Source organism: Chenopodium album, chromosome 12 (genome assembly GCF_948465745.1).
Source record: "Chenopodium album chromosome 12, dcCheAlbu1.1, whole genome shotgun sequence".
Taxonomy (NCBI): Eukaryota; Viridiplantae; Streptophyta; class Magnoliopsida; order Caryophyllales; family Amaranthaceae; genus Chenopodium; species Chenopodium album.
The window spans coordinates 5,522,438-5,549,202 of record NC_137845.1 but is presented as its reverse complement, the minus strand read 5'-3'; the positions used below and the strand labels follow the sequence as shown (position 1 = coordinate 5,549,202).

General features: G+C 35.6%; 1 protein-coding gene across 1 annotated transcript; it reads right to left on the bottom strand.

Annotated features, from left to right (window-relative positions):
• LOC145570144 (myosin-17-like) lies at positions 1–16,265 on the bottom strand. Its single transcript, XM_081629153.1, has 39 exons — positions 15,900–16,265; positions 14,591–14,719; positions 13,672–13,815; positions 13,406–13,551; positions 13,116–13,272; positions 12,943–13,001; positions 12,651–12,810; positions 12,417–12,566; positions 12,203–12,339; positions 11,970–12,116; positions 11,786–11,887; positions 10,261–10,318; positions 10,082–10,183; positions 9,893–9,930; positions 9,625–9,751; positions 9,366–9,536; positions 8,515–8,646; positions 8,221–8,330; positions 7,931–7,991; positions 7,477–7,654; positions 6,881–7,086; positions 6,587–6,706; positions 6,404–6,502; positions 6,089–6,310; positions 5,297–5,436; positions 4,470–4,587; positions 4,336–4,386; positions 4,181–4,252; positions 3,899–4,069; positions 3,076–3,231; positions 2,711–2,911; positions 2,120–2,257; positions 1,967–2,037; positions 1,778–1,877; positions 1,645–1,701; positions 1,500–1,556; positions 1,320–1,400; positions 735–817; positions 1–638 (listed from the first exon to the last, which is right to left on the bottom strand). The coding sequence occupies exons 1-39, from the start codon at positions 15,900–15,902 to the stop codon at positions 515–517; spliced, it is 4,578 nt and encodes a 1,525-aa protein (XP_081485279.1). The 5' UTR covers positions 15,903–16,265; the 3' UTR covers positions 1–514.
• Between the last annotated feature and the right edge of the window lie 10,500 nt (positions 16,266–26,765).

Genomic DNA, 26,765 nt, shown 5'->3' with positions numbered 1-26,765 from the left:
AAAACAAAAATAAATAAATAGATTGTTTCATTTCCATCAAACTAAATTCTATTTTTTACATCACCATTACACCAAACACAATAACACATAATGTACATCAATGAGGAGCCACCACAAAAGAAAAGGGATGCTACATTATGACATGATTGACAATGCTCTCATGGCCAGACAATGAACATAATGTAGCTTTGTGCACGGTTGATGCACATTACGTCCCCAAATAAATACCACTCCGGGTAAAAATATAAAGATAAATTTGTGGCTTCCTATCATTGTCCACACGAAAACATACCCCCCTCAAAAAAAATATATTAATGACAAAAAATTAAGATGGAAAAGAAACAGGCAGCCATCATTTTGACCGATGAGGAAAAAATAAACAGCCCAGACAAAATAAACGAGTGTCTGGACTAGAATTTACAGGAATATACATAGAAGCTTCACAGCAGTGATGTACATGTGAATGCTTCGCATGGAGCAAGAATAAGGCAACAAGAGGTGTGATCAAGAAATATCAATCGGATCGTTGCAATAGAAATGCAAAGCCTGAATTCTCACGAAGTAGAGGTGGAGGGTCAACATCGGCCAACTCCACTTGTTCCATAGACTTGGAAATTTCATCCACCGAGAATGGGATGCTGCAGTAATTAATGAGTGGAGCCATGGATTTTCATTATCAAGTCAGTATAAATATAAGGAGTAGAAAAGTTTAGATGGATTTGAAACACCATTACCTCGAGTCATCATCTAGTAGGAATGAGCTGCTCACAGCATTGTTGGAGTCTTCTGTCATCATGACTCTCATATTCGAAATAACCTACCATATGACAGATAAGTTTTCAAGTATTAGGTCAGTAAACTAATATACAAATCAGTGAAGTCAGGGGAGCAGTGTAGGAAGAACTTTAATGGTGTGTTTGGAGTAACGTGTCTAAAGTGGAATGTAAAGTATTTATCTGTCCTTATTTAAGTATGGAGTTGCAAAAGGGAAAAAAAGGGCGTTGGAGGTGTCCTTTTTCCTTCCCCTTATATAAACCAAATCCTTCCACTATTAAAAAGATGTGAAAGGGAAATGGAAGCAATGCTCCTTCCCTCCCCTCACTTTCCTTCCTCATCCCTTTTAACTTTGCCCTTCTCTCCGTTATTAATAAACAAACACAGCCTAGGTCTTTTTGGAGGAAAAAGGCCACATCAACATTGCAAAGATGCTTTTAAAGGTAGTGCCGTTTAGAGCTTTACTTACAAAAAAAAAAAAAAATTTAAAAAAAAGTTAGCTTTGAGACAAAAAAACATTAACATCAGAATTAACTTCCAGTCACCTCAGCAGATACACTGTGTGTTCCATATTTGTCATCCCAGTACATTGTACTGATGCGGTACAGCTGTTGTATGCTAAGTGCCTGAAAAATCAGAAAGTTAAGAGTGAGTTTAAGGTTATGCAGAAACATAAGTTATCAAATTTGCATATATAAGACAATTAAAAAAGGATTTGAACTCACTGGACACAAATCATTTGTTATTTCCTTCAAGCTTTTTTTAGGCTTTTGGTGTATAACCTGTTTGTCATCAAAATAAGAAAGATACAAATAAGCAAGCTCCCAAGTATTATCAGAGTGAATTTAGAATTAGATTCATGAAGCTGACCAAAAATCCAACGGCTTGTTTTATATGCTTGAGTTCTTCCCAGGCAGAGCCTGCATACTGGTTATAAAAAAAACAAGGGGAATTAAAACAATGTACGTAGCACAAGGAACGGAAAGACAGAAACTTGAAGTACCTCCTCTGTTGCATCATGACACCATTGTTCTAGCTCAGCCAGACCTGCTTTAACGTACTCCCCATTGCTAAATGAGCAGCATTCACGGCGCAGCAGAAGACTGAAGTCATGAACCAAAACTATAGGTCAGTCAAATAACTCTCACAAGTCAAAGAAACTCAGATGCATAATTATGTAGATAAGGATTACCTATTGAAAAGCTGAACATTGATAAAACAAAATGTCTGTGTAAACACCTTGTGGATGAGGAACGGTGGAACCTGCAAATTTACAATTAGGCAAGCATTAGCATCTATGCGGAAAAAAAAAGGCCATCTTCAAGTTGAAATTTCCTTCACTTACAAAGTTTGCTTTCATAGTGTTCAAATAATTATTTAGGCTTTTGACAATGTTCTGCCAATGAGCAATCAGAGCTTGTTGAGCGACTGCATTGGCCTGAGCACGCCCTTTTACTAAGCTTGCGCGGGAAGTTCTAGGTGCCTGCAGGCAAGTTATATTTATCAAGTAGCCCACAAAAAATGGTTAGCTTCAATCATTTAACCTTGTTCTGTTGTTCACAATCCTACATAACCTCAGGCCAAAGCCAGAGTAGTATCACATGACCACAATCAAAATAGTATCAAATAGGAATTGCACAATAACAAACATGGTTAACCTACTCCTTGAATACATAATCATCTGTAGATATCAGCTAGCAAATTACCAACATAGTTGATGATTGACAACTATTCTAAGGCAGTTTAATGACAGTATTTTAATTAACCATGGTTAGTCTGTTACAAATATTAAGTATATAGTTTGTATTGTATCTTCTGTGTGATTTTCAAAAATCTGTTACCTGCATAAACATTGTAATGATAAGAAAATAGATTTTCATGTTAACATCGCAGCAAGTAATTATACTGTTTGTCTTTCACCAATGAAGCTCCCTACCTGGATGCATAAACCAAGCAGCGGAGAAATTTCCTTTTTCAAATTGTCTCTGATCATTCCATATATCTTCTCAAGGAAAGCAGTAAGTTGCTGTTTGAAAAGCAAAGCAGGATACTTTGCCTCAACCTGACGCAACTCTTCACCAAGAACCCGACCATTGAAAAATGGGAACCCAGCACTTTGTGGAGATGCTCGAAGTCCCTACTTACAAAAGAAGAGAGAAAAATAAGTCCCTAAGTACAAAGAGAGGTAAATATCAAGCAGCAACGGGTTTTTTTTTTAGGGGTTGAAGGGGGGGAGGGGGGATGTTTACTCCCAAGTTGTTTGGTCAATTGGTCATGATTGAAGAAAAAATTGCAGCTTACCTGAGACACCCTACCAAATAAAGAAGCTGAAGAAGCTCTCCTTCGATGTGGAGTTAGGCTAGCAGCTCCACTTGCTTTTAAGGTGCGTTGAAGCAGCAATAGCAATGTGGCTGAATTGGATAACCAGTAGGACAGCACATCAGTGTTATCCTGGGTCTTCAGTCAGTAAGATTCAGAAAATTAGTTGAGTTGAAGTTCAAAAAATGCAAATTAGTGAAAGGAGCAATACAAATCAACTTTTTTTTACAGTGACCAAGATCACAACAGGAAAATTGGATTGAAGTCGTGTGTTCTACATTTTTAGAAAATAAGTAGTAATCTTGTCATCTCTATAAAACTTAATGTGCTATACTATGCACCCAATATCTTAAAACCTCACAGCTTGTGGCAAAGTAATGGGGCATTTAGGTGTACAATGCACATATTGCTTATACATACAAGCTCTGTTCCTTTTAGTTGGGTACATTTGCCTTTTTTTCTATTTCTGCAAACTATTTGTTTTTTTTTTTTTTTTTCACTTTAAATAAACCTCCACTTACAACACTCACTCCTACTCCCCTTAATTTCTGTGGCTACAGAACATTAAATATAACTATCATTTGTAGTGTGTGTGTGTGTGTGTCCTAGTTATCCTACATAAACCCCACTACAACACTCTCCACAAGCCTCCTTAGTGTACACATGAGTCAAGACCCAAAGGGAAATTGTTCCACAAAAAACTATACACAATATAGGAAGTAAATATCCTTCACAAAAGAGTAAAGAGAGGGAAAATGGGGATAGGAAAGATCTTCTGACAAATAAATGTAATGTGAGACCACACCTCAATAGCAGCAGATATCGTTTGAATGATGCGATCAAATATATTTGTTCTTTCAACCTCAAATGATCGCCATTGTAGAAGAGATTTGTATATCAAACATGCAGCAATAGGCCTGCCTTTAGAGAACCCCAGATCTTGCGATATACACTTTATGAGAAGATCATGGTTCTCCTGGAAACAAAATAATGTCCAAGCATAGGGAATGTTCAGTTCCAGAACTCTAAAGGAAAACATATCACACCTATAAATAAATTAATTTATACTTGATCTTATGTTTATTACCTGCTGCTTCTCACTGAGGAATTTCTGGGGCTTGGCTTCACTCTCGGGTGTGTAAGGTACCGGAGAAAGTGCCTAAATTTTCAACAATTAAATCAGAATAGGAGACAGGAACGGGCATGAAAGTGTACTGCCTGGAGTATTAGTGGTAATCTTACCGACACTCTTCTAAATTCTCCATCGACAATATTCCCATTCTCTGGAGTCCTCTGAAACCATAAATAAACATGTAGATCAACAGAGGCCATTAACACGATACATGCAAAAGAGTAAACGTGAATGCCAAGAATACCTGTATAATTGTTGTCTTCGGCCGAGCAGCTAAAGCTTTTCCTGTTGGAGATATGGCCACTGCTTGTTGGCGAAGTACTTGGTTTTCAGATTCTAAATTTGAGACCATTTCTTCAAGCCTGAATGCGAGAAGACACATAATTCAGTGGATTTCATAATGCAATATGAAAGCACAGTCAATGTTGTATATTCAAATCTACAACCATGTCTATTCTCACAGACTACAATGTATGCTCAGTAATTTTTGTTGTCACTATTAAACTGAGTTTCACCAAATTGGTCATCCTATCTGGCAATGTCGTGTTGTTCATGTTTCCAATCTTTCAGAAAGTGTACTCTGCTGGTCTACTAAAGAACAAACATATATTAGCAGCTGTTTTGTACAAGCCACATATCCAATGCTCTAAGAACCCCCCCCCCCCCTTTTTATATACAGCAAAGGAATCATACTCGATGAGATCATACACAAAGCAGACGGCATCCCTTGGGTAATACATAACACAATTTCAAGAAATCAGTAAACTAAAAATGGTAGAGCCGTCCAATTCTGTTGCATATCAAAGCATGCTGAATTGCTGACAACACAAAGCAAAGGTATGATTGGAATTTTAAAGCTGTTGATATTTGGAAAATATTCATAGATGGAGGCTTCAGAAATTCAGTTTCAATGTAAAACCAAATGAGCACTAATAGACCTAGAATATAGATTTAGGAAACTAAGAGTGACTTTTCAGACCCATCCCATAAAGGGATATGTACAGAGGTTACTCAGTTCAAATGTTCAATAAAGAATTAGAACCAGACTACTTTGAGAAGTTCACTGCTAACCTCTGCATTGATTCTTGGAACTGATTTGCTTTTTTCACTGCCTCCTCTAGCTTCTGATTTAGTTCTTCATTTCTGGTCAGCATCGTTGCATAAGATTGCTTCACCTCTTCCTTTGACTGTTTCTCCGACTGCAGCAAAGCCTGCACCCAATCATGACAGCCTTAGGAAACTATTGCACTTCCAAAAAGATAAGAGTATCTACAATTAGAATCTAGATTATTGAACTTGGCCAGGTATTAGAGCTCAAATGTTGGTTCAAGTTGCATAAGCTGTGAATTTAAGCTTGACTATAAGCCAACTTCCAAGTTCACAATGGATAAAGACCAAAAGGAAAAAATTAAATGTGTTGCCCTAGACAAACTCCCATGCTGATGCTTGAAATCATAGAATCATTGCTTGACAATACAATATACCATCATTCATAATCCACCCACCAGATAGGTAAGCAGCATTATTATTGATAACACTTTTTTACAAGTAAACTGAAAGGATTAATGATCCTTTATCAGCTATTATTTTTCCATGGTTACTCAATAATGTTCACTTTTCAGCACAAGAAGACTGAGCTTAACCAAACATCAATTTCAAAGTGGTCGTCATGTAACTTTTTACTTGGATAAAAATGGAATACATAAAAGCATGACTCATACAACAAAAAACTGTCAGAGCAAGAAAATACAGTATAGTCTAATTCCCAATGTCACCAATAAAAATCTTTAAGCAATATAGATGTAATACACAAGAAACGCATGGATTTTCTTCCGAAATGGGTAGCTTTTCTAGCAACCTTACCTTGACCGTTTCAAGTTCAGCAGTCAATGAATCAATCTTCTCAGTGTCCTGAATAATAACAGGAGTTTCTTTAATAACAGGCGGAGCTTCCGCAATTGCTTTCCTAGCAGCCTCTCTTTCTTTAATGGCCATCGCTTTAGCTTCTTCAAGCTGTAGCTGCATGGTATGTAATGCTTCTTTTAGCTTCATAGTCTCTTGGGCTTTTGCCTCCTCATGGTCAGTCTGCAATGTGGTGATCCAATAGATTTATAAGACTAAACCAATAGAATCTATTCTCAGGAAATATAGTATTAAGATAACTTCCAAAAATAATACCCGCAAACGCTTTTCAAGTTGTAACCGCCACGTCAGTTCCTCTACACGCTTTTCAAGCTTGTCTTTGGCTTCTTTAAGGGCTCCTGTTTCTTTTGCAGCCTAACAAATTCAAAGCAATAGTTAAACATGCAAGATAAAAAAGCATTGAGGAGTAAATCATAGAAAAAAGGTCAATGTTTGAACCATTTTGAGCTTTCTGAGCTCCTTTCTTGCAACTCTGCACCTCCATCCACATTGCGTAGCAATAGCTGCCTTGTATAATTTCTTGTAATAAGCATAAGAATGGTGGCAACGCCACTTGGCCTGAAATTAGGGACCACGGGGAAAAAATTCAAAATTCAGGTTATCTAATCACGGGGAAAAAATTCAGGTTTGTCTCATACTGTAATTTGATTTGTTAGAGAATGTACCCAGTACTCACGTGACATGAATGCAGCAATAAAATTTTAAACAAAAATCACCAAACATCGAAAGTACCTGGATATGGATGGCTGCTTTTGTCTGTTTCTTCATTCTAAATTCTAGGCAGGCAGTCATTGTTCTTAATCCTGTCTGCAAGGTGATAGCAGATAACCGTAATTCCAAATAAGCTTTTCTGGCCACATGCTGCCGGAACTTTGTCTGAATTCGTAGAGCTGCAGCCTCACGCCGCAATTGTTCATACTGCTTACAAGCCATACTGTCTGCAAAAGACATCATGCATATTAGAACTCCAAGATCAGGAGCAAAACTTGAGAAGATATCACAGTGCAAACCGAAAACATTTTCCAGATTATAGGAAATTATGTAGTGCTTTTGGGAGATATGAAGTATGATTTAGATTGAAATCCCTCATTGCAAAGATATCAAACTTTGTCTTTCTTAAACATGCAACCAACTCACAAGGTCCACAGACAAGACACTGGATATTTACATCTATGGAAGCATCGATTTAAATGAAGATAAATTAATTTTTTAATAAATTCTCGATGCTTCCAGCAAAAGACCAGGCCCATCAAAAAGAAACATTTCTTCAGCTGTAAACTAGCAAATAATTTGCAGAAAGTAAGCAAATCCAGAGCAAAGCAACATACATCGACATAAAGCCTGCAATTGAATAGCAGAATCCCGAAGAGCCACAAAATCCTTGCGAGCAATATAAGTGCGAACCCTCCGCTGCATCTTCCTTGCTGCATTTCCAAGTACTTCAGCCCTTCTAGCATCCAATTCAGCCATCTGGCCTGCTCTTAAGAAAACTTTTGTCTTGCCTATCTGTCAGAAACATAACAAAGATGATTAATAACAAAACTAAAAACATAAGTGAAAAACAAGAAGCAACTACACAAAGACAATACAGGCAGAGGTGTAGGTGCATGTATAATAACAAATCAACCAGATCTTTCCATGGTTTCTTCTTCTTCTGCTTGAACACCTTAACCCCACAAATTATGGTTTCTCCGAATTAAAGTTCAAATAATCTCATGAACAAGAATCTCAACAACAGTTCCAATTCAGACTACTAGAAATAACCAAAGATTACAATGATACCTGGTATCCTTGCAATCCCATTTTATCAAGAATCATCTGACATGCAACCTTGTCATCATAACTGCAATGAGGGAATTAGAATCAACAAAAAAAAAAAAAACACTTTTGCTTATGAATAGAAGATTGGACTTCCTTATGACACTCATTCGTAGTACTATGCAACAGTTTCAAAGATATGTCATACTTCCAAAAGAAAACTGATCAACAGCAAAGGCATACGAAAACAAGATGTATAGTTGACAGTTAGAAAGCAAAAAACAATGAGATTATTTGGATATGAGATGACTTACTTTCCTTCCAGTGCTTCTGGTGCAAGGACACCAAAACGTAAAAGGAACTCATAGAATGTCTTTCTAGTAGGATATCCTGCACAGCTTATCCTGATTGCCTCAAGGACACCCTGAAATTTTGGGGGTCCAAAAATTAAGTTTATTAAGGAAAAGTGATCATAATCAAATGAAAAAGCAATTTAAAAAAAAAAAAAACAATGAATTCCTGAATTGATAGCGTTCCAAAAAAAAAAAAAGATCACCAAAACCTTTCTCCATTCCGAAAGAGTTAAAAGTCTAAAAAGCAAAACTTACACCACATCGTAATTGTTGGATGACGTTGACATTCTCAAAAATGGCAGGCTTCAATGCATTATTTGGCTTCACACACCTTATATAGTGAGGTTCAGTTGCACTCAATGTCTCCATCAAAGATTGAAGTTGCAGCTGCAATGCATAACATACTTATCAATAAATAAATAACTTACAATAGCCACTATCATATTATAAGTGGACCATAAACAGGAATTTTGCAATAAAAAATCAAGAAAGCAAAAAATACATTGGAGTTAACTAGTAATCGCAATGTTTCAGACTAAAGACAAGATAACTGCAGAGAACTTTTTTTTTTTGAAGAAGAAGAAGCTGCAGAGAACAAATTGACATATCATATAATAAGAGATTACACATAGAAGATAGCATCAAATACAAGTACTTAGTAGTACCACTGTTACAAACATACAAACTAACAGCATAAGACCTTAACTATGGAAATCAGTTGACTAAGAAAATCAATCATTTTAGTCTCAATAAAACAGTTTAATGCTAACTGTTGTGGACATTTCTGATCATATTTTATGCAAAGTATCAGTGGCAGCAGAGCTGTTAAATTATGTCTATCAGCTACACACACACACAAACAAAATAAAATAAAATAAATAAATAAATAAATAAAACACAAACAGTGTAAAATCATGTTTCCATAAGAACACTAAAGTTTCATCACCAAAATATTAAGTATAAAACACTATGAAAGGCAAGAATCTTCTATGATCCCTACAGGCATAATTACTCTTTGCTGATGGGGAAAACGGGGCCACAAAACGCACATTGAAATTATGCTTTAGATCACACACACACGCGCGCGCACAAGAAGAAATGCAGACCTTGAATCTTGATCCAATTGAAGAAAACTTGGATGACTTTGATGAATCCTCTGGCAGTGGAGGAAAGAGTGCAGCAACGAAATCACATTTTGATGCAGTCAGCAAAACTTGATGTTCTGCAACTACGTAATCTTTATTTTTATCTAGAAACTGATCAGCTTGGTAAGTAACCTGAGAAAACAGCAGGATATTCCAGACACTGAGTGTGTTGCAACAAGAATGATGCACCAAAAGGATGTCACAAGCCAAGAGAACATACCTCCCCAGCATAGTGAGATATAATAAAATCTGTGCGAGAAAGTTTTGGTTTTGTAAAGCGTTTGTTTTTCTGAAAGGTTTGGTACAACTTCTGAGCAAAAGTTTCATGTGTAGACTTAGGGAACATGCTGCAAACAATAATATCATTATCTTCTTCTGTTGAGGATCACACATTATCGGAGATACACAAAAGGAAAAGTGAATTTTTTTTTCATGTACTCGGATTATATGATTTAGAACAAACAACAGAGATGGTTATCCTTTCATACCAGGCTTCATCAAGCAGGGAAATGATTCCTCCAGGTTTCTGTAGAGGATAAGTAAGTTATATAATCTAAATAATCAAATACAAGTTCACATACATGATACTCTAAATAATAAAGAAAAAAAAAAGTTTACAAATTGTATATAAAAGCAGAAAGATGTTGTCACCAATTTAAGGAACAACCATAACACACCTTCTCAATTAGATCCAAAACATCCTGGTTATCAACAAATTCTATGTAGCTCCAATCGATCTCTTCTTTGGAGTATTCTTCTTGCTCCATCTTGAAGACATGCTGCAAATGTGTATTTATGAGTAAATTGCTCATTTTCGATCCATATTCCAACACAATGACAAAAAGGGAAGACTAACTTGGTTGAAATGCTGCTGCAGTTTCTCATTTGTAAAATTGATGCAAAATTGCTCAAAACTGTTTCACATTAAAAAAAAATTAACAAAAAATAAAATAAATAAAATAAAGATTGATGAGCAAGGAGCCAAGGAAACAACTACATACAAAGAGGATAGGAAGTTTTCCCATAGCTCTGACTTCCCTTTCATAACCTCTCACAACAAGTACAACCAAGTTTCAACTAGAGCTATAAGCCTATTAATGAGCAAGGAAACAGCAACCTACAAAGAGGACAGGAAGTTTTTCTATAGTTCTGCTAGTTCTGGCCCTTTCCTAGCCTCACACAAAAGTCACAATAAGTATAATCAAGTCTTAACTAGAGCTATAATGCTATAAATGTAACCAAACAGATCTGGCATAGAGAACCCAAAGTTTAAAAGATCAAAGCACAGCTTGAGGCCTTAAGCTAGTTTGCCTTTACCCGGGCCATTAGATGAGCCAAGTCTTGAACCAAGTCCGATAGAGTGCAGCAAAGCTTAATCTCAATCTTTGTATAAGCACACAATTAAATATATACTACCTCTAGTTAGAAATAGTTGCACCATTTTGGGTTTTTACACTATTTATATGTTAAATTTGACCCCATGTTTTAACTAATACTTCCTATGTTTCTTTTTACATGCAACAATTTTCATGTCACTCTTGACAATGTATCATATCAATCACTAATATCTTACATTATCAATTAGTAAAATTACAAAATTTTGATATTATGAAATCATAAATTGGGGTGTATCTGACAAGATCTCACATGACTATATGTTTTCATAATAAAAATAAAAATTAAAAAAAAATACCAAGCTAGTCAAAGAGCAATAGAGCATGTAAATAGTGCATAAGTCAAAGCGTTGCAAGTAAAAAGATACAGAGGAAGTATAAAAAAATATAAATTGTTGCATATAAAAAAAATATTGAAAATTGGGTTAGTCTCAATATTATTTTCAAAATCATTTTTTAAATTTGTAGATAATAATAAATAATAATGGTCAAAATTGTTCAATGACAAACATGAAAGTCAAAATGTTGTAGCTATTTCTAAATAAAGGGAGTACATAGGAGCAATGTATAGCATGAGCCAACCTTTGCGCCTAGTATTAAAAGACCCAAACCAAGCTTGAGCTCTATCTCACACTTGGCAAGCTCTAAGGCTTTAGCTAATATTGAGCCTAAAAAGGTCGAAACTGGAAGTTGGGCTTCTACAAGAAAAGGCATCCCCTAAGATCACATTGCTCAGTATTCAAACAAGTATAGAAGAAACAGCTTTCCCCTAAATCCTTAACAATCCTTTAAAATTATCACCACATTCATCAAGAAATGGGTAAAACAACAACAAAATTACTCCTTAGTATCACCATTGAATGGAAAAGTGTGCATCAATTTTGATTGATAGTTCCTTTCCCAGTGTAGATGTGCCATAATTTTGAGATACATCTGCTACCACATATTTTATTAGAAAAAAAGAGAGGGGAAGGGGGCAAAATTCACCTGTTGAACTTGAAACTTTCAAAACCATAGATATCAAGAACCCCAATAATTGATTTTGAATGTGGATCCTGTCCAATTGAAACGTTGATTTTCTCCACTATCCTGTATCATAAAAGAAAAGTATAGATTTGACAAAACCGTAACCTGAGCGGAAAAGAATATTTTAGTGAGTGTGGCTTGATACCAATCAAACAAACGAGAGTATATTGTCTTAGCCAATGCATCCCTGCTAGCCAGAGCATTAACAGGATCAAGAGTCCTTGTAATCACTTCTTCAGGTGTCACCATGACACGCTTTATCAATGCATCTTCCAGGCTCTGGGCATCACACCTACCAACAACCCAGAATATTAGCAGGTTTCACTATTTACAGAACAAAGAAGACCAGTTATAATATATATATATATATATATATACCTAAGGAGTTCTGCAGTCATATTGAGGTGAAACCTAGACTTCTCATCCTTGATAGCAGAGGAATCAATATCATCTCCCTTAACAAAATTAATATTACCAAGATGAAGAACTGCAGCCACAACCCTAAAGATAGCTTCCTGGAAAAAATTGTTTAGTTTTAGTATAAGAAATTTCATTTCCCTGTAGTAAAAAGCTTGCAACGGAAAACACTGACCTGTTCCTCCTCATTGATTCCAACTATATCCATAGCTCTCCTGAGTGCTAGATACTCATGAGCATCATTTACTCCTTCCAGCTCATAAGAACTTGATTGATTTAAGTAGTGAAATGATTTTGGGTTCCCCAACTTGTATTTCTCAATCTCCTGAAACACAATGCGTCAGCTCATGAATACAGATGTGGCAGATATGGAAAAAAGATAATCCCGTATCATAGAACAGCAAATTACCTCAGTTGGACCAGAACAAAGAAGATAAAAGCAATGATAATTCCTCTCAGGGTCTGAAATTTGGCAGACGCGTGATCTTTCGAGAAGATAAGTTCTGATAGCCGCACCAGATATCCTTCCACTCTTGTCAAACTGGATTTCAACAAATTTACCAAATCGACTACAGTACCGCGGATAAAGTGAACAAACAAAATAAGAAATTAGAAATAATAATTTGTGGAATATTAAGGCAGCCATGATAATTAATAATAAAGAGCAAATCAAAGTTCTACTTTCCATATATAAATCACACCTGGAATTATTGTTCCTGACCGTTTTTGCATTACCAAATGCTTCAAGTACTGGGTTTGACTGCGTTCCAAACACCATGCAAAAGCATCAATGTTGATGTTAGATAAAACAGAAAAAGTATATGCAGAATAATAGCTGGAAAGAGATAGTACAGGCAGATATTAATTCATTTACCTCAAGAACTTGTTGCTCAACAGTTCTTCCCTCCACCCCGGATCGACCACCCAAGTAAGCCAGATATCTCATAAGCATCTTTGTGGTTTCTGTTTTACCGGCACCACTCTCTCCACTAACAAGAATAGAATTGCTCCTTCCCTCATTAATCATCGCCCTATTTTCTCATTGATGACCAGCTTTGTTAGAATTAAAGTATAAAAGCTAGAAACATTTGTTGCATCATGTGTATATCACAAATAGAAAAAATACAAAAAACTTAAGCAACTGCAAGGGGAAGAAAAATCAACCTGTATGCAACATCACCAATCGCAAAAACATGAGGACTCAACTCCCCTAGACTTGCCCCTTTATATTGTTGCATCATGTGTGTATCATACAAATGTGGTAGTCTTTGAAAGGGATTCACAGCGATAAGGATATTGCCAGTATATGTCTGGAAAACATTATCCATTAGTATTCCTTTAATAGTTCTCTCTTCTCCACTTTGCCATTGAGCAGATGATTTTTATCTAATAAAAACCATACATGAAAAGAACTAACTCTCTATACTTACATATATTTCATTTAATTCATATCTAGTAGCCAAGTTTTGTAAGACACCAGGTTCATGTAGATAAGAAAGTCTTGTCATGTCATCAACTCCTGCAGGTGGAGCTTCAGTATCCTTCGGAAACACCTTAGAAATCTTAGTGACAACCTAAAGCAAAAGGGAGCAGAAGTCAAAATTTGGCAGAAATATTTTTCAGTTTTAGAGCAGACAACTGTAATACAAAAGGCAAATAATGAAAGTTCCATTATATTTCCAAATCAAACCTAGTCACAACTCACATAGCATCTCGAATATGATAAGCTAGCATTTTGGGTTTGCAAACAGAGATCAATAGCAACTAATACTAAGGCAGGAAGTTTTCCGGTGAGACATAATCATAATATCCTTGTATGAGCAGCCCATGTTTTTTAACTAACAAAGCTCCACATGGAAGCTTATATAACTCATAAATAGATAAATAGAAGAAATTATAAGTTTATAACCAAGTAGGCTAGCATGAACATGCTATTTGGTTTTCTAACTCACATCCGAGGAGCATTCTAGCTAAAATATTACAAAAGAAGTTTAAGTAGATCCAAAGATGAAGTTTGTCGGTTCAATTTCCCTGGTGTGAGGACTTCCTATGATTGAACATAATGCAAGCTAAGAAAACATATGCATTTGAAGCCCAAAACTTTTCTTGAATGATAGTTTTCAAAAATTTAATTTGACGTTATTCACTAGAAACTGTAGAAAGTTTTGACTAAGGGACCAAATAAAGTTCTCACGTGACAGGGATGTCAAGAATGTTTTTTTTTTCCTGGAAGACTATGCACTTCTGCATAGCAATTGTTATACATTGTTTTGTGTTAACCCACCTATGGTATAATGACAAGTTCTTAAAAGATATATGAAGCACATAACTCCATGTTAAAGAACTTACTGTTTTTCCATTTGTAGTACGAACATGAACCTCATCACCGTTGATTCGAGTAACTTCTCCATCTATCCACGCTAACTTAGGATCTTCCACCCATACAAGTGAGCCGATTATTATATTCACAGATGAAGCCTGCAACAAGAAAGCAGCACACTGTCATTCTTGGACCGAACAGCTAAAACGCGGAATACTTTCATCAAACAATTTGTGAAACACCTACACTATAAAACTCATAAAACATCAGAAACAACTATAAGGATTCCCGCAACAACATAGGTCTCTGTGTCCAAAACCAAGAAGCTCATCTTCATATGATGCCAGTTACTATTGCACCACATTCCCCCCTAGAGAGTGTGAACTAGATAAGAGCAAAGTAAAAATGCTTGTAGCTCCCTATTTAATGGTTTAGAAAAAATATACGCCAGGGAACTAGGGTATAGCAAAGAGCAATCCTTTTAATATCTATGCCTGATACAACTATACAAGGTCATGAATCAGCACACACCAAAACTCATTTAACGAACATTCCGCTCAAAGCATACCACCACCATACTAACAAGCGCAATTAAAACTCCGTATCTATCATTGCAGTTATAATAAATGATTCAGCTTTTTCCTAACTGAACATTTACCTAAAAGATGTGTCAAATCCCAACAATTTCTCTCCATTCTTGAAGTTACCATATACAAATTGGGGATTATAAAAGAAACTAACAAGAAAACAGTAATAAACCCGCATTCCGACCATAACATAACATTGCAAGCTCATACATATTACTACATGAAAATATTATACCAAAAGAAAGACACCATTTTCATTTCTGTTTCTCTGCAAAACACCAAGGCAATGACCGCCCTCGGATATCGAAACAACAAATAAATTCCACTTCCCCGTGTACTACCTAATATACAGTTATACATACGCATTTCAATTCAGCACAAAGCAAAATTTTCAAACTTCAACATAAACGCTAACTCGGATATCGAAACAACAAACAAATTCCACTTCCCCTAGTAGCTAATATACAGTTATACATATGCATTTCAATCCAACACAAAGCAAAAAAATTCAAACTTCAACATAAAAGCTAAACAAAGCACAAGTTTCAAAAATACACACACAAATTCAAATAAAATTTGATATAAACAACAAACAAAATCATACCCTCATACCCTATAATAATTTACTATTAAACCCACCAACCAAATCAATCAAATGAGCTCAATAACCTACAAAAACTATCATTCCATCCCTAAAATTTCCCAAATTTTCTTAAATTAAAAAAAACAAATAAAGGGGCTTAGAAATTACCATTTGTGTTGAGCAAGAAATACGATTGTGTTTCTCCCCCAATCTTCACCTCATTTGAAGGACCCACCAACTAATTCAACTAGCTCAACTGAAATTGAGTAAACGAGCTCGTAGATCAGCCCAGAATAAGAACACCCAGAAGCTTAAATTTCAAGTTTTTTTGCAGAAAAAAACCTCGAATGACAAGAAAGAAATTAAATTTTCGTGATTATGGTTGAAAATTGAAAATAATACTTGTAGTAAAAGTATTTGAAAACAATTTTAAATTAAATAAATATATAAATTACTTTTTATTTTAATTTATCTTTCTCTTTCGCAGTATGCTCTACGGCTCTACCCAGGTTGTGTGTGTGTTTTGCAGTCTGATTTTCTCTCTCCTAAGAATCTGGTTGAACTAAGAGGGGCAAAGTAGAGACAAAATCGAGATTAGAGCAAGATTAATGTGATTAATTACTAATTAATTTATAATTATTATTTTGTGAAAATAAATTGTTTGGGGAGTTTTTGTTTTGGATGAAATGACGGAATTAGCCTTGTTTGTCTTTCAAATCCTTTGGAAAGGGTTGGGGCAAAAGTGAACTAACGGTCAATAGAAAAGGGTGCCACAATAGTTTGAAAACAAAGAACGTGTAAAATTAAAAGGGTAAAATTGTAATTGTGTAGACATTTATTTAGGAAGGGTAGATATTGTTAAAACTAGGTGAAATTATTAAAAAATCCTATCGAGATACATTTACATAGATTTATTTTTTATATGATAGTAGAAGTATGGAAACTTCTATCGAGAAACATAGATTTAATTTTATTACGAGTATCATAGTAAAAGTATGATAATAAAAATATGATAGGATAGATTTATTCTTAATATGATGATAAAATCCTATCGAGATACATCTATAGAAATTATTAGTAAATCATAATAAAACTTCTAGAAGACAGAGAATGGAATTTGAATTTTACAAATAAGTATATAACAAAATGAATTTAGTAAGGTATCTTTCACCAAAATTACGATTATGATAAAATTTTGCATTAGGGATAACTTTCGCACTTTCAAAGAGACTTTTTTTTTTGGTAAAAGAGACGTTTCTTCATTTTGTTGCTTAAGGCAATGTTGATTTCTATCTAATTTATGGGATTGTAATTAAAATTTTGATAATCGGAATACAATCATACAACACACTTTATTAACAAGGCCTACTCTATGATACCACCCTAGTGTTGGGCTGAACTCGCATAGCTCAACTTAAACTAATTCCATATACTCACTACACTCAAACAATGTAGATTTATTGAAAATTAACAACACAAACATACTAAATAAATCAGTTTTTTCACCATATACCACTGAGTTAAAGCTTAATTTACCATATACCACCAAAAACTTTCTAATACACATGTACCACTGAGTTTAACATAAATGTCACAACATGCCCTTAATGACTAACGTCATTCCGTTAATCATTAAGGTTAATTGTGCCACGTGGCTATCACTTATTGGATCTTATTAATATTATTTAATTAATTACTTAAATAAAGAATTAAAAAACTTTAAAAAAAAATTAAATAAATAAACCACCACCAACCTAGCCACCGCTGCCCCATAGCCCAGCCAACAGCCCTGCCCCCACCAGCGCCACCATGTCTACACCAGTGCCACCTTCCCGCCGACAACCACCATAACTCAAGACGATCCACCTGAACTCGCCCATCCCTTTCCCCTAAACCACCATCCTTTCAAGTCCCACTCTAAAAGTAGAAAAACCTTCTCTCCGGCGACCAAACCCACTTGTCGACGCCCAAAATCACCTTCCCCGCGCCGGCGAACCTAAGTCACCCCTCAATCTTCCAACTCCACCCCTTTCCCCCCTCTGAACCACCACTCCCTAAAACCCCAAAATCAAAATCTAGGGTTTCGATTTTGGGTTTTGTGATTTTGGGTTGGTTGTTTGCAGCTAAATCGAACAGCGGCGACGTGAGGGAGGGGGAGCTAGGCCGCCGACATTGGGTTTTCGGCATGGTGGTTTTCGGCTTAGGTGGAAGGGCTACTAGGGGAGGCATTTTAGGCGGGGAAGGAGGGAGAATTTGGGTTGGGTATGGTGGATCAAGGGAAAGATTCGTGCACCGGCGCAAGGCTGGGTGAGAGTTGGCACCGACCCGGTGGTGGTTAAAGGCTGGGAGCGGGCGGCGAGGGGCTTGGCTGCTAGGTAGCGATTGTGGGGAGGGGAGATGGCTGACAGTTGGTGGTGGTTTTATTTTTTTTTTTCAGTTATTTTTGTTAAAGTTTTTTAATTAATTAATTGATTAATTAATTATTTAATTAAATAGTATAAATAAGAGCCAATTAGAGGCTGCCACATGTCACATTTAACTTTTCATGACTAACTGGGTTAAGAAAAAGGGCATGTTGTGACATTTATGTTAAACTCAATGGTACATGGTCTATTAGAAAGTTTTTGGTGGTATATGGTAAATTAAGCTTTAACTCAGTGGTATATGGTGAAAAAACCGCTAAATAAATTAATACACTCGTTGAAAATAGTAAGATTATTTTTATTCCAAAACCTACAAGTAAAAGGTGATTGAGAAGGGAGAATGGCTAAAACATCCTCACATATAATTACAAGTAATATATAGCATTCTCGCAACAAAGGGGAACAATGCCTTTAAGGAGAGATGGAGGTGGAAATCAATAAAGAAATAATAAGGGAGGTATGTGTTATATAGAGATACATAGACAATTACCAAATAAAGTAATATTAGTTGATTTAACAACTTCTTAATAAGGAATCTTTTGCGTTTTGCTATACTTTTAAGTTTTAAATACTTCACACCACATATAACAAATTGAAGAATTTGTACGTTTGCATAAGGGGGTCTTTGGTAATTAGCTTTTTGCTCGACTTTTGGCTTTTTAGTTTGGCCAAACAACCAAAAAATATGTTTGGCCGTTGACTTTTAAACCAAAAGCTAAAAGTCAATATGAGTAGGTTTTTTTGTTTTTTTTTTTAATTTTTTTAGCTTGTTGGCCCAATTTTTCACTAATAAATAGCTAACAACTTCCTCTAATTTGTTTCAAACACTTTTATGAATTGTTGGCTTAAATAATCATCTTAAAAAGTCAATCCATCCATCTAATACTTTCAACAGGCTAAACAAACCAAATAAATCAGCTAATAACCAATAGCCAACATTCAATTGCCAAACAATCCCATTCACCCACATGACAAAGGAGAAAATTTCAGATTAAGTCGATCATACTCCTAATTAAATTGTAGAAATGACTAATACATGGCCTATCTAAGTTATGATAAAGTTTTTTGCACTATCAAATATCAACCCTTATAATTTTTTTTTGTATTTAAACTTATCATAAGTTATCTAATTGTTTTTTGACATTTTGCACTATTATATAGTCTTTTTTTCTTTAAGTTTTTATTTTTTCCTCTAAAGCTTTTTTGTTGGTAAATACTAATGAAAAACTTAAGAAAAAGACAGATAAAGCTATTGGAGTCTACTAAAACTCTTAGTGTTACCTTTTTTTTTTTTGGTGTTTAGAGAGCCACAAGGGCGGAGGACGGGGGTGAAAATCAATTTCAAGAAAATCCCATTAACTTAGGGCTTGTTTAATATCGTTTTTTATTTTCAGTTTTTTTTTAAAATAAAAAACAGAAAACAAGAAAAAGGTGTTTTTATTTTTCTATTGTCAGGTTTCAAAATTATATTGTAATAAATTTGACTAATTTTTAATTTATTATATAACATATATCATATGATTTTATAAAACAAAAAATAAAAAAACAGAAAACATATCCCATTGAAACCTTAATCATCGGCTCATCGCATTAACATGTTACATGTATACAACTCAAGTTAACTCGGGGAGTAGGGGCACTAAAATAAACAGAGGAAGCAAAGCAAAAATAAGTCAAAACCCTTAAATAAGTCAAAGCCCTCAAATAACTTAGATGTCTCCAAACTCATAACATTGTTCATTGTTGCATGCACTTTCAGACTTTCTTTGTCATTGTTAAAATCAGTAACCCGGAAATTTCGGTAGTCATGCTCAACTCTCTCTTATTTTCCAAATATCAGAATTGTTTCACTTCATTGTCTACCTCAACAACAAGGTATAACATAATTTTATGCTTTCATCTTTTCATTTTTTTTTTAAAGTAATTTACTTATTTTTTTTGTATGACTATTAATTATATTATAATGTGTTTGGTGTTATAGCAATTTAGCTTGATAAATTTGTTGTCTTTGTGAAATTTTGAGATAAAATATGGTATTGCCCACTAAGTGTTTGATAAAATCCCCCTGTGAAAGAACTGCTGAATTCTACTATAATCTATTGTTTTTACATTGCTGATAGTCATAAGTCATAATTGGAATTGTTTAAATGTAATCTAATCGTATTATATTTTGGTGGGAAGGGGATGTGATATTGTGATGTATTATTGATGGACGGTGATGATGACATAATTGTATTGTTTTAATTAATGGTGAGCTTGGTGTTGTTAACGGCTTTGAATGATTATATATATGTCATCTTTTGTTGATAATTATAAGATAAGGTTGTTTATTTTGGTATTAGAATGCATGTTCAAATAATGTATTAGCAAAATTTAGCGCTTTTGATCAATCTCGATTGTTAACTAATACTCTTGTATAGAATTAGTGTTGAAATGTTGATGATGATTGACCATTGGTTGTAAAATGCTGCTTGTAGATTTTCTGATGTTATTTTTTATTATGGTGCTTAGTGTTGTGTGTAATTTATGTTCTTCTTAGGGATGAAATCTTGCTTAAATGTTGTTAGACAGCAGCTTTTTTTTTACCCCTTAGTCGAAATATAGCTATTTCAAGTACGAGGTAGAACCAAGCATAGGATAACCAATTATTAATAACTAGTGAAACGAGGGAACCTAAGATCAATAAAGCCCATAACAGAGTTCGTCTGAAGACCAATTGGCCATGGGTGAAGTGCATAATAAATGTTTTGTTTTGTTACGTGTGTAAGAAGTAACCTAAAGTGCTCTATTTTAGTAACTAAAGTATGGTAGACTGCAAATATAATAGTGATAACACAGCTACAATCAGGGGCAGTTGTATCTCAGTTCTGCTCCCTCTTGTAAGTGGATTCCATATGACTTGTGTCACTCGACTAAAATATACGTACTTGTTTGAGAGTGATTTGTCATTTATATAGATTTTGGAGTTATAGTATGTTATATTGTCTATATCTCTGTCTATTATAGAAAGGGAATTTGTTCCTTGGTGGAATTGATTGACACCTTGTTTCTAGTATCCAAATCTGTTTCCATATAGATGTTAGCTTAGAGTATTTATATACCAAGCCACAGTATGTCAGGAATAAGTGTCAGGAAAGCTTTCCTGAGCTCTTCTCTTTAGGTTTATGACTCTTTTAGGAATTAAATGATTGCTTTGCATTGCTACTCCTAGTCTAGATCGTGATATCGGAATGAACATAAGGCCAAGACTAATAATCATTATGATGTAGGTACCTCCCGATGATCTATATGCTACTGCTTCTAACTAGCAAACCATAGGCTTGTTCTGTTTAGAAACTTTAAGCGCTAAATAAATAAGTGTAATTAATCTCTTATTCTGATTAACTGTCCCAAAGTATAATAGAAGCTATCAAGTCTTGCAGATGCTAGTGAAAGTTTAATTTCATTTATTACTTTCTCTGGGTCCTTTATGCTTGACAAATAAGCTCTTACAGCACTGAACTGTTTCTGTGCTTAAGTCTATCAAACCTGAGATGTAACACTAGAAAGAATTGGATTGATCAGGTTTTGAGTACAAAAGGAATGTAAAATTTTGTTGACTTAGAATCTTTCAATTGATGCTAAAACTTTTTGCTGTTGAATATAATTATAGCTTTCAATAAAGACTTTTTGTTGATTTGATAGCTGATTTGTCTGTTTCGGAATTAGTGAGTCATGAAATTTTGTAAACACTCGGCAAAATCTGGGGAGAGCTGTTTCAAATTACAATTATTAGGAGTGAGTAAAGTCTTGAAGCAATGTCAGATATGTTGCATTTTGAAAAATTTGCAATGATATATTGATATGGATAATTGTTATATACGAAGGATTGAAGTTTTTAAGTGATAAAATATACTTTAATCAAAGAATGAGCATATCTTACATGTTTTCTTTGATTGTCTTGCTGATTCACCATATGACCTTTTTTTTTTTTTTTTTTTGAAAAATTATGATCAAGTCCAATTCAACTTTTGGAATTTTATGGTTAAAATTGTATCATCTACCGACCTTGGTCTGGCCTGGGAGAGTGGGAGATCAAGCCTGGACAACTTTTTGTCGAGATATAGCTTTTTGATCTTCTAGATTTCCAATGATCTGGTACTTTTTACTGATTATGATATTTTTGCTGTTACCTCAACCATCTCGTTGGCTATTTAGGTTACATGAGCAAAATTTCATCTATTGTTGGTAGCACTATTGTCCTGGAGATGAGCTTAGAAGACCGTGGAGTTCATGGCTATACTTGAAGGTAAGATTCTGCTCACACATAACATCTTTCCTTCCATATTTGTTTAGTCTGAATGAGCCATAACGGCCCACAAGGGTATTGACAGATTGACTTATCATACATAGGTCCTTTGTCTTTGCCACTAGGTCAAGACCTTATTGGTTACTTCCGTATTAATTGAAGGCGGTTCTTGTGAGTTTTCCTCTTCAGACAATGTTTATAACTTCTATAATGACTCTATGTTTCGTAGATACTAATGTAGAGCATGGAAATCAGGCAGTGGCCATCGGCTTACCTGAACTAGCATACTATTGACTTATTTGTTATGGATGGTGAGTGAATAGTTGAATTCTTGACATGATTAGCATTCAGCAGCTACTATGAACTGACGGAGGCATAGTATAATTGTTGTATATAGTTACTGAAAGGACGTCTGGGTCCCATAAGTTTATTGGGATTTTTTTTCCTAAGCTACACAAACATTGTACCAAGGTGAGGAAAGAGGGAAAGAGGGGGGGGGGGGGGGGTAAGAACATTTTAGTTCTACCTGAAAGTGAAATTTCGTAGCTTGTACTAAGTACATGAGAAACTTCGTTATGTTTTGTGTAAATTGTTTGATTAGAAAATATTCTGATTAGAAAAATATTCTAATGATCAGTTTTACTCCGAAACCTGAATTATTGTGGGCTTATAAGCTAATTATAATATGAGCTGCAAGTGGCTGGAACATGGAACTTGAAAGGCTTAAAAGTCCCATCCTAGCTTCCACTGTCACTTCATTCTCACAAACAGATAATCTTTCCTTATTTTATGATCATGTATCAGTAAAGTGTGAAGGTTTTCTTTTAGTGGTAAATGAGGATGTCCATCTGGGAGCCATGCTGCCAGTGGGCTCCTCCACCGACCTTTTGGTATCTTGCTCTGTAAATATAACAAGTCCACTACATCTTTATTTTTTTTTTTACTTTATATGTCAAATTTCTCTAACTGTGGACTCATTCCAGCAATAACTCTCATCATTGGAAGCATTTTTGTCAAATGTACAAGTATATAATGTGTTTCAATTAGTAGGTGTTCATTGTAGTCACCCTTCTCCCCATTTTTGGTCTATTTATTTGTATCCTAAAGTCAACTACTTGGCAAGGAATGTCCTTCTCCAAATATTAAATGAAGAATCTAGCAAATATCTGCGGATGTATGCAGATTTTGGTTTAAAATGGGGTTGCCAAGTTACTCAAATACGATAACATGCCTAAGTAAAATTTGTGAGCATTAATATGATTTGGGACTGCAATTTGTTTGAGTTTGTCAAACATTTGAAGTTCACTCTTCTGATATTTCAGACCGAATAATCGTAGCGGAGTTCAGGTCATATATAAAATTATGGTACATATTTCTGGATAATTAGTGAAGTTTTACCTGATCTGGAGTTATGTAATCGCCCAAAGCATTTTCAATTTCATATAACTATGAATATTGCACAATTACAATCTCTATGGGTTCAGTTAAGTGATTTAACTATCTGAATATCTGATTTTCTATTACTGATTTGCTAGGTAACCCATGTATTACAGATAAGTGGAATCATTCTTCACAAGATGGTCAAAGTCCTCAATTGCTATGACTTTGAAAGCAAAGCGTTGAACAAGTTAGTTTTTAAGCAATTGAGGCAGAAACATAAATTAATAAGCAAGAACCATTCTATTGAAGGCTATTTGAAGTATTGCTTGCAGAGGATGTCTTTCTATGAGAACACTCAAGGTAACATATAAACTCCTAAAAGACAATTTTTGCTCTGAGAAGTTTTATGCATGATGAACTGTTAGCTTAGTGAATTACGCAGTATGATAATGACTTTGCTATATAATCATCATGCATAATAAGAGGTTTTTATCATATCCAGCTGGCATTGCTTGGGGTTAGATGTTGAAGTTAATTCAATCATAAATTTAGTTTGTGGCTGTCATCAATTGTGGGAAAGTATTGCATTGTCAAGGTTGGTTAGGTAATGTTTTATTTTCTAATCAATGCCGGATGATTGAAATCGGAAAATTAAATATCCGTAGCCAGGTAGATGAGGTAGGGATATGATGAATACTCCGTACTAAAGTAGAAAATATCTATAAAGAATTCTTGTTGTGAAGTTGCCACATGCTCTCTCTCAAAACGCACCAATTCTTCCTTTATCGAGGATTGTGTGCCATTACAGAGCTAACAACAGATATTAATACAAATGAAAATATCCATAACTGAATCATCTTATACAAGAATATATGTATACCCTTTGATTACTAAATAAAGTAAAACCAGATCATAATATGCCCAATAACAAAACAAAACAAAACTAATTCTATTAGAATTTGAGGACCAAAAAAAAAAGGTTCAATATCTCTGTGTACATTCCACCTACAGTTATGCGGGGTATTATTGTATCAAGTCTATTAACATCATCTACACTTCTCGTATCAGCCTTGAACAAATATAAAATCTCATCCCAAAGAATAAATGAAGGTATAATTTAACTAAGAAAATAATAGTAAAAAGAAATTTTTTAAAAAAAAAATCCCTTGTTTTGAAAATAAATAAACAAATACAAACTTCATTTGGATTATGGGTAGCCCTGGATCAGGATCGGCCTGAATCTGATCGCAGTGGTGAAGGACCAGTCCCGTGATTTCGCTTGATTGAATTCATCTTGTCAAGTGTCAATTTGGCTCTGAATCTAGCAATAAAATCATCAGCTTTTGTATCTACATCTGGACTTGGACAAAACACATTGCTAGTTTGTTTATTGCTTGGGGAACTGTCATCATCTTCTGATGCCGAATAACCACTGCGCGGACTGTTATTGTTGCTCTCTATCTTAACATAATCCCCTTGTGTGACAAATCTCCATGCTGACATCTTAAATGGCGGCGGAGGAGGAGGTGGCGGTATTGGGATCAGTGGTGACTCACTGCCATTACCAATGTCTTTATCTATGCTGCTGAAGCTATCTGTTTTAGCTGGTGGGACTGTTCTTCTGGTTGTTGATGGTGTAGTTCTAGTCTTAGGCAATGGTCTAGCAGAATTAAGGTTCTGATATTGTTGTTGCAGTGGTCTAGCAGGTGGTGGGGGTGCAGGAGGAGGGACTGAAGTGGAATGTACTTGCCTCTTTGTCTTTCCTTTTTTAGAGAAAATATTATGGAACATGGAAGGATGTGATGGAGGAAGTGGAGGTGGGGGTGGTGGAGGAGATGGTGGGGGGAATTCAGGAGTGGACTTTGAACGATGAATTGATGTCTTTGGCGGTTGGATGATTTCTGTTAGGTTCTCATAACTTCTCCTTGCCTGCTTCCTTTTCCTTCTTGGAAGGCGATTGAGGGTCCTAATCACAATCCCTTTCTTTTTATCTCTAATTATATCTTCAGAGAGTTGGCCTATTGGTCTCAGTGGTGGCGGTGGTGGGGGTGGGGGTGGAGGTGGTTGTTCTAGAATTTGAACCTTTGATATATGTCTCCTATTTGTTTGGCTGTTCCTCCTATTTTCATGCTTCTTTATAGCTGAAATTGTTGAATAAGTTCGTGGGGGTGGTGGAGGTGGCGGCGGTGGCGGTGATGGAGGTGGCCAGAAGTAATTGTTTGGTGATATTGGCGAGGGTGGTGACATTGGTTGCCGTCGGTATGTGGTTCGTGAGGGTGGTGGAGGCGGGGGTGGAGGCGGCGAAGGTGGTGGCCAAAAGTCATTGGTTGGTGACAATTGCTGCCGTGGAATTGCAGTTCGTGAGGGTGGTGGAGGTGGGGGCGGAGGCGGTGAAGGTGGTGGCCAAAAGTCATTGGTTGGTGACAATTGCTGCCTTCGAATTGCAGTTCGTGAGGGTGGTGGAGGTGGGGGCGGAGGCAGTGATGGTGGTGGCCAAAAGTCATTGGTTGGTGACAATGGTGAGGGTGGTGACAATGGTTGCGGTAGAAATGCTGGTGATGGCATTTGCTTTTCAACCTTTGCTTTGGGTTTCTTTTTTATTGAATTGTTGTGATTACTCTCATGATTCTTTTTAGTTGATATTGATGAATGTGCTCGTAGGGGTGGTGGAGGTGGAGGAGGAGGTGGTGGTGATGGTGGGGGCCAGAAATATGAGGTTGGTGATATTGGAGATAGCGGTGACATTGGTGGCGAAGGTGAAATAGAATGATGGACAGGATGTGGTGGATTTGATTCAGATTTGAGAACCTGTTGTTCATTACATACATGAGTATCCATCTCAATATTTTTGGTGACATGTTGATCCTCATCAACCACTTGTTTGGATCTAATATTAACATTTTTTCTAGCAGTTGCTGATGGTGGTGGAGTTGGTGGCGATGG

Coding starts and splice junctions, on each gene's coding strand:
- LOC145570144 (XM_081629153.1), bottom strand. Junction 6,311..6,403: donor AACTTGAAAAGCGTTTGCGG/GTATTATTTTTG, acceptor ACCACATTGCAG/ACTGACCATGAGGAGGCAAA. Junction 4,070..4,180: donor TCCTCAGTGAGAAGCAGCAG/GTAATAAACATA, acceptor TTTTGTTTCCAG/GAGAACCATGATCTTCTCAT.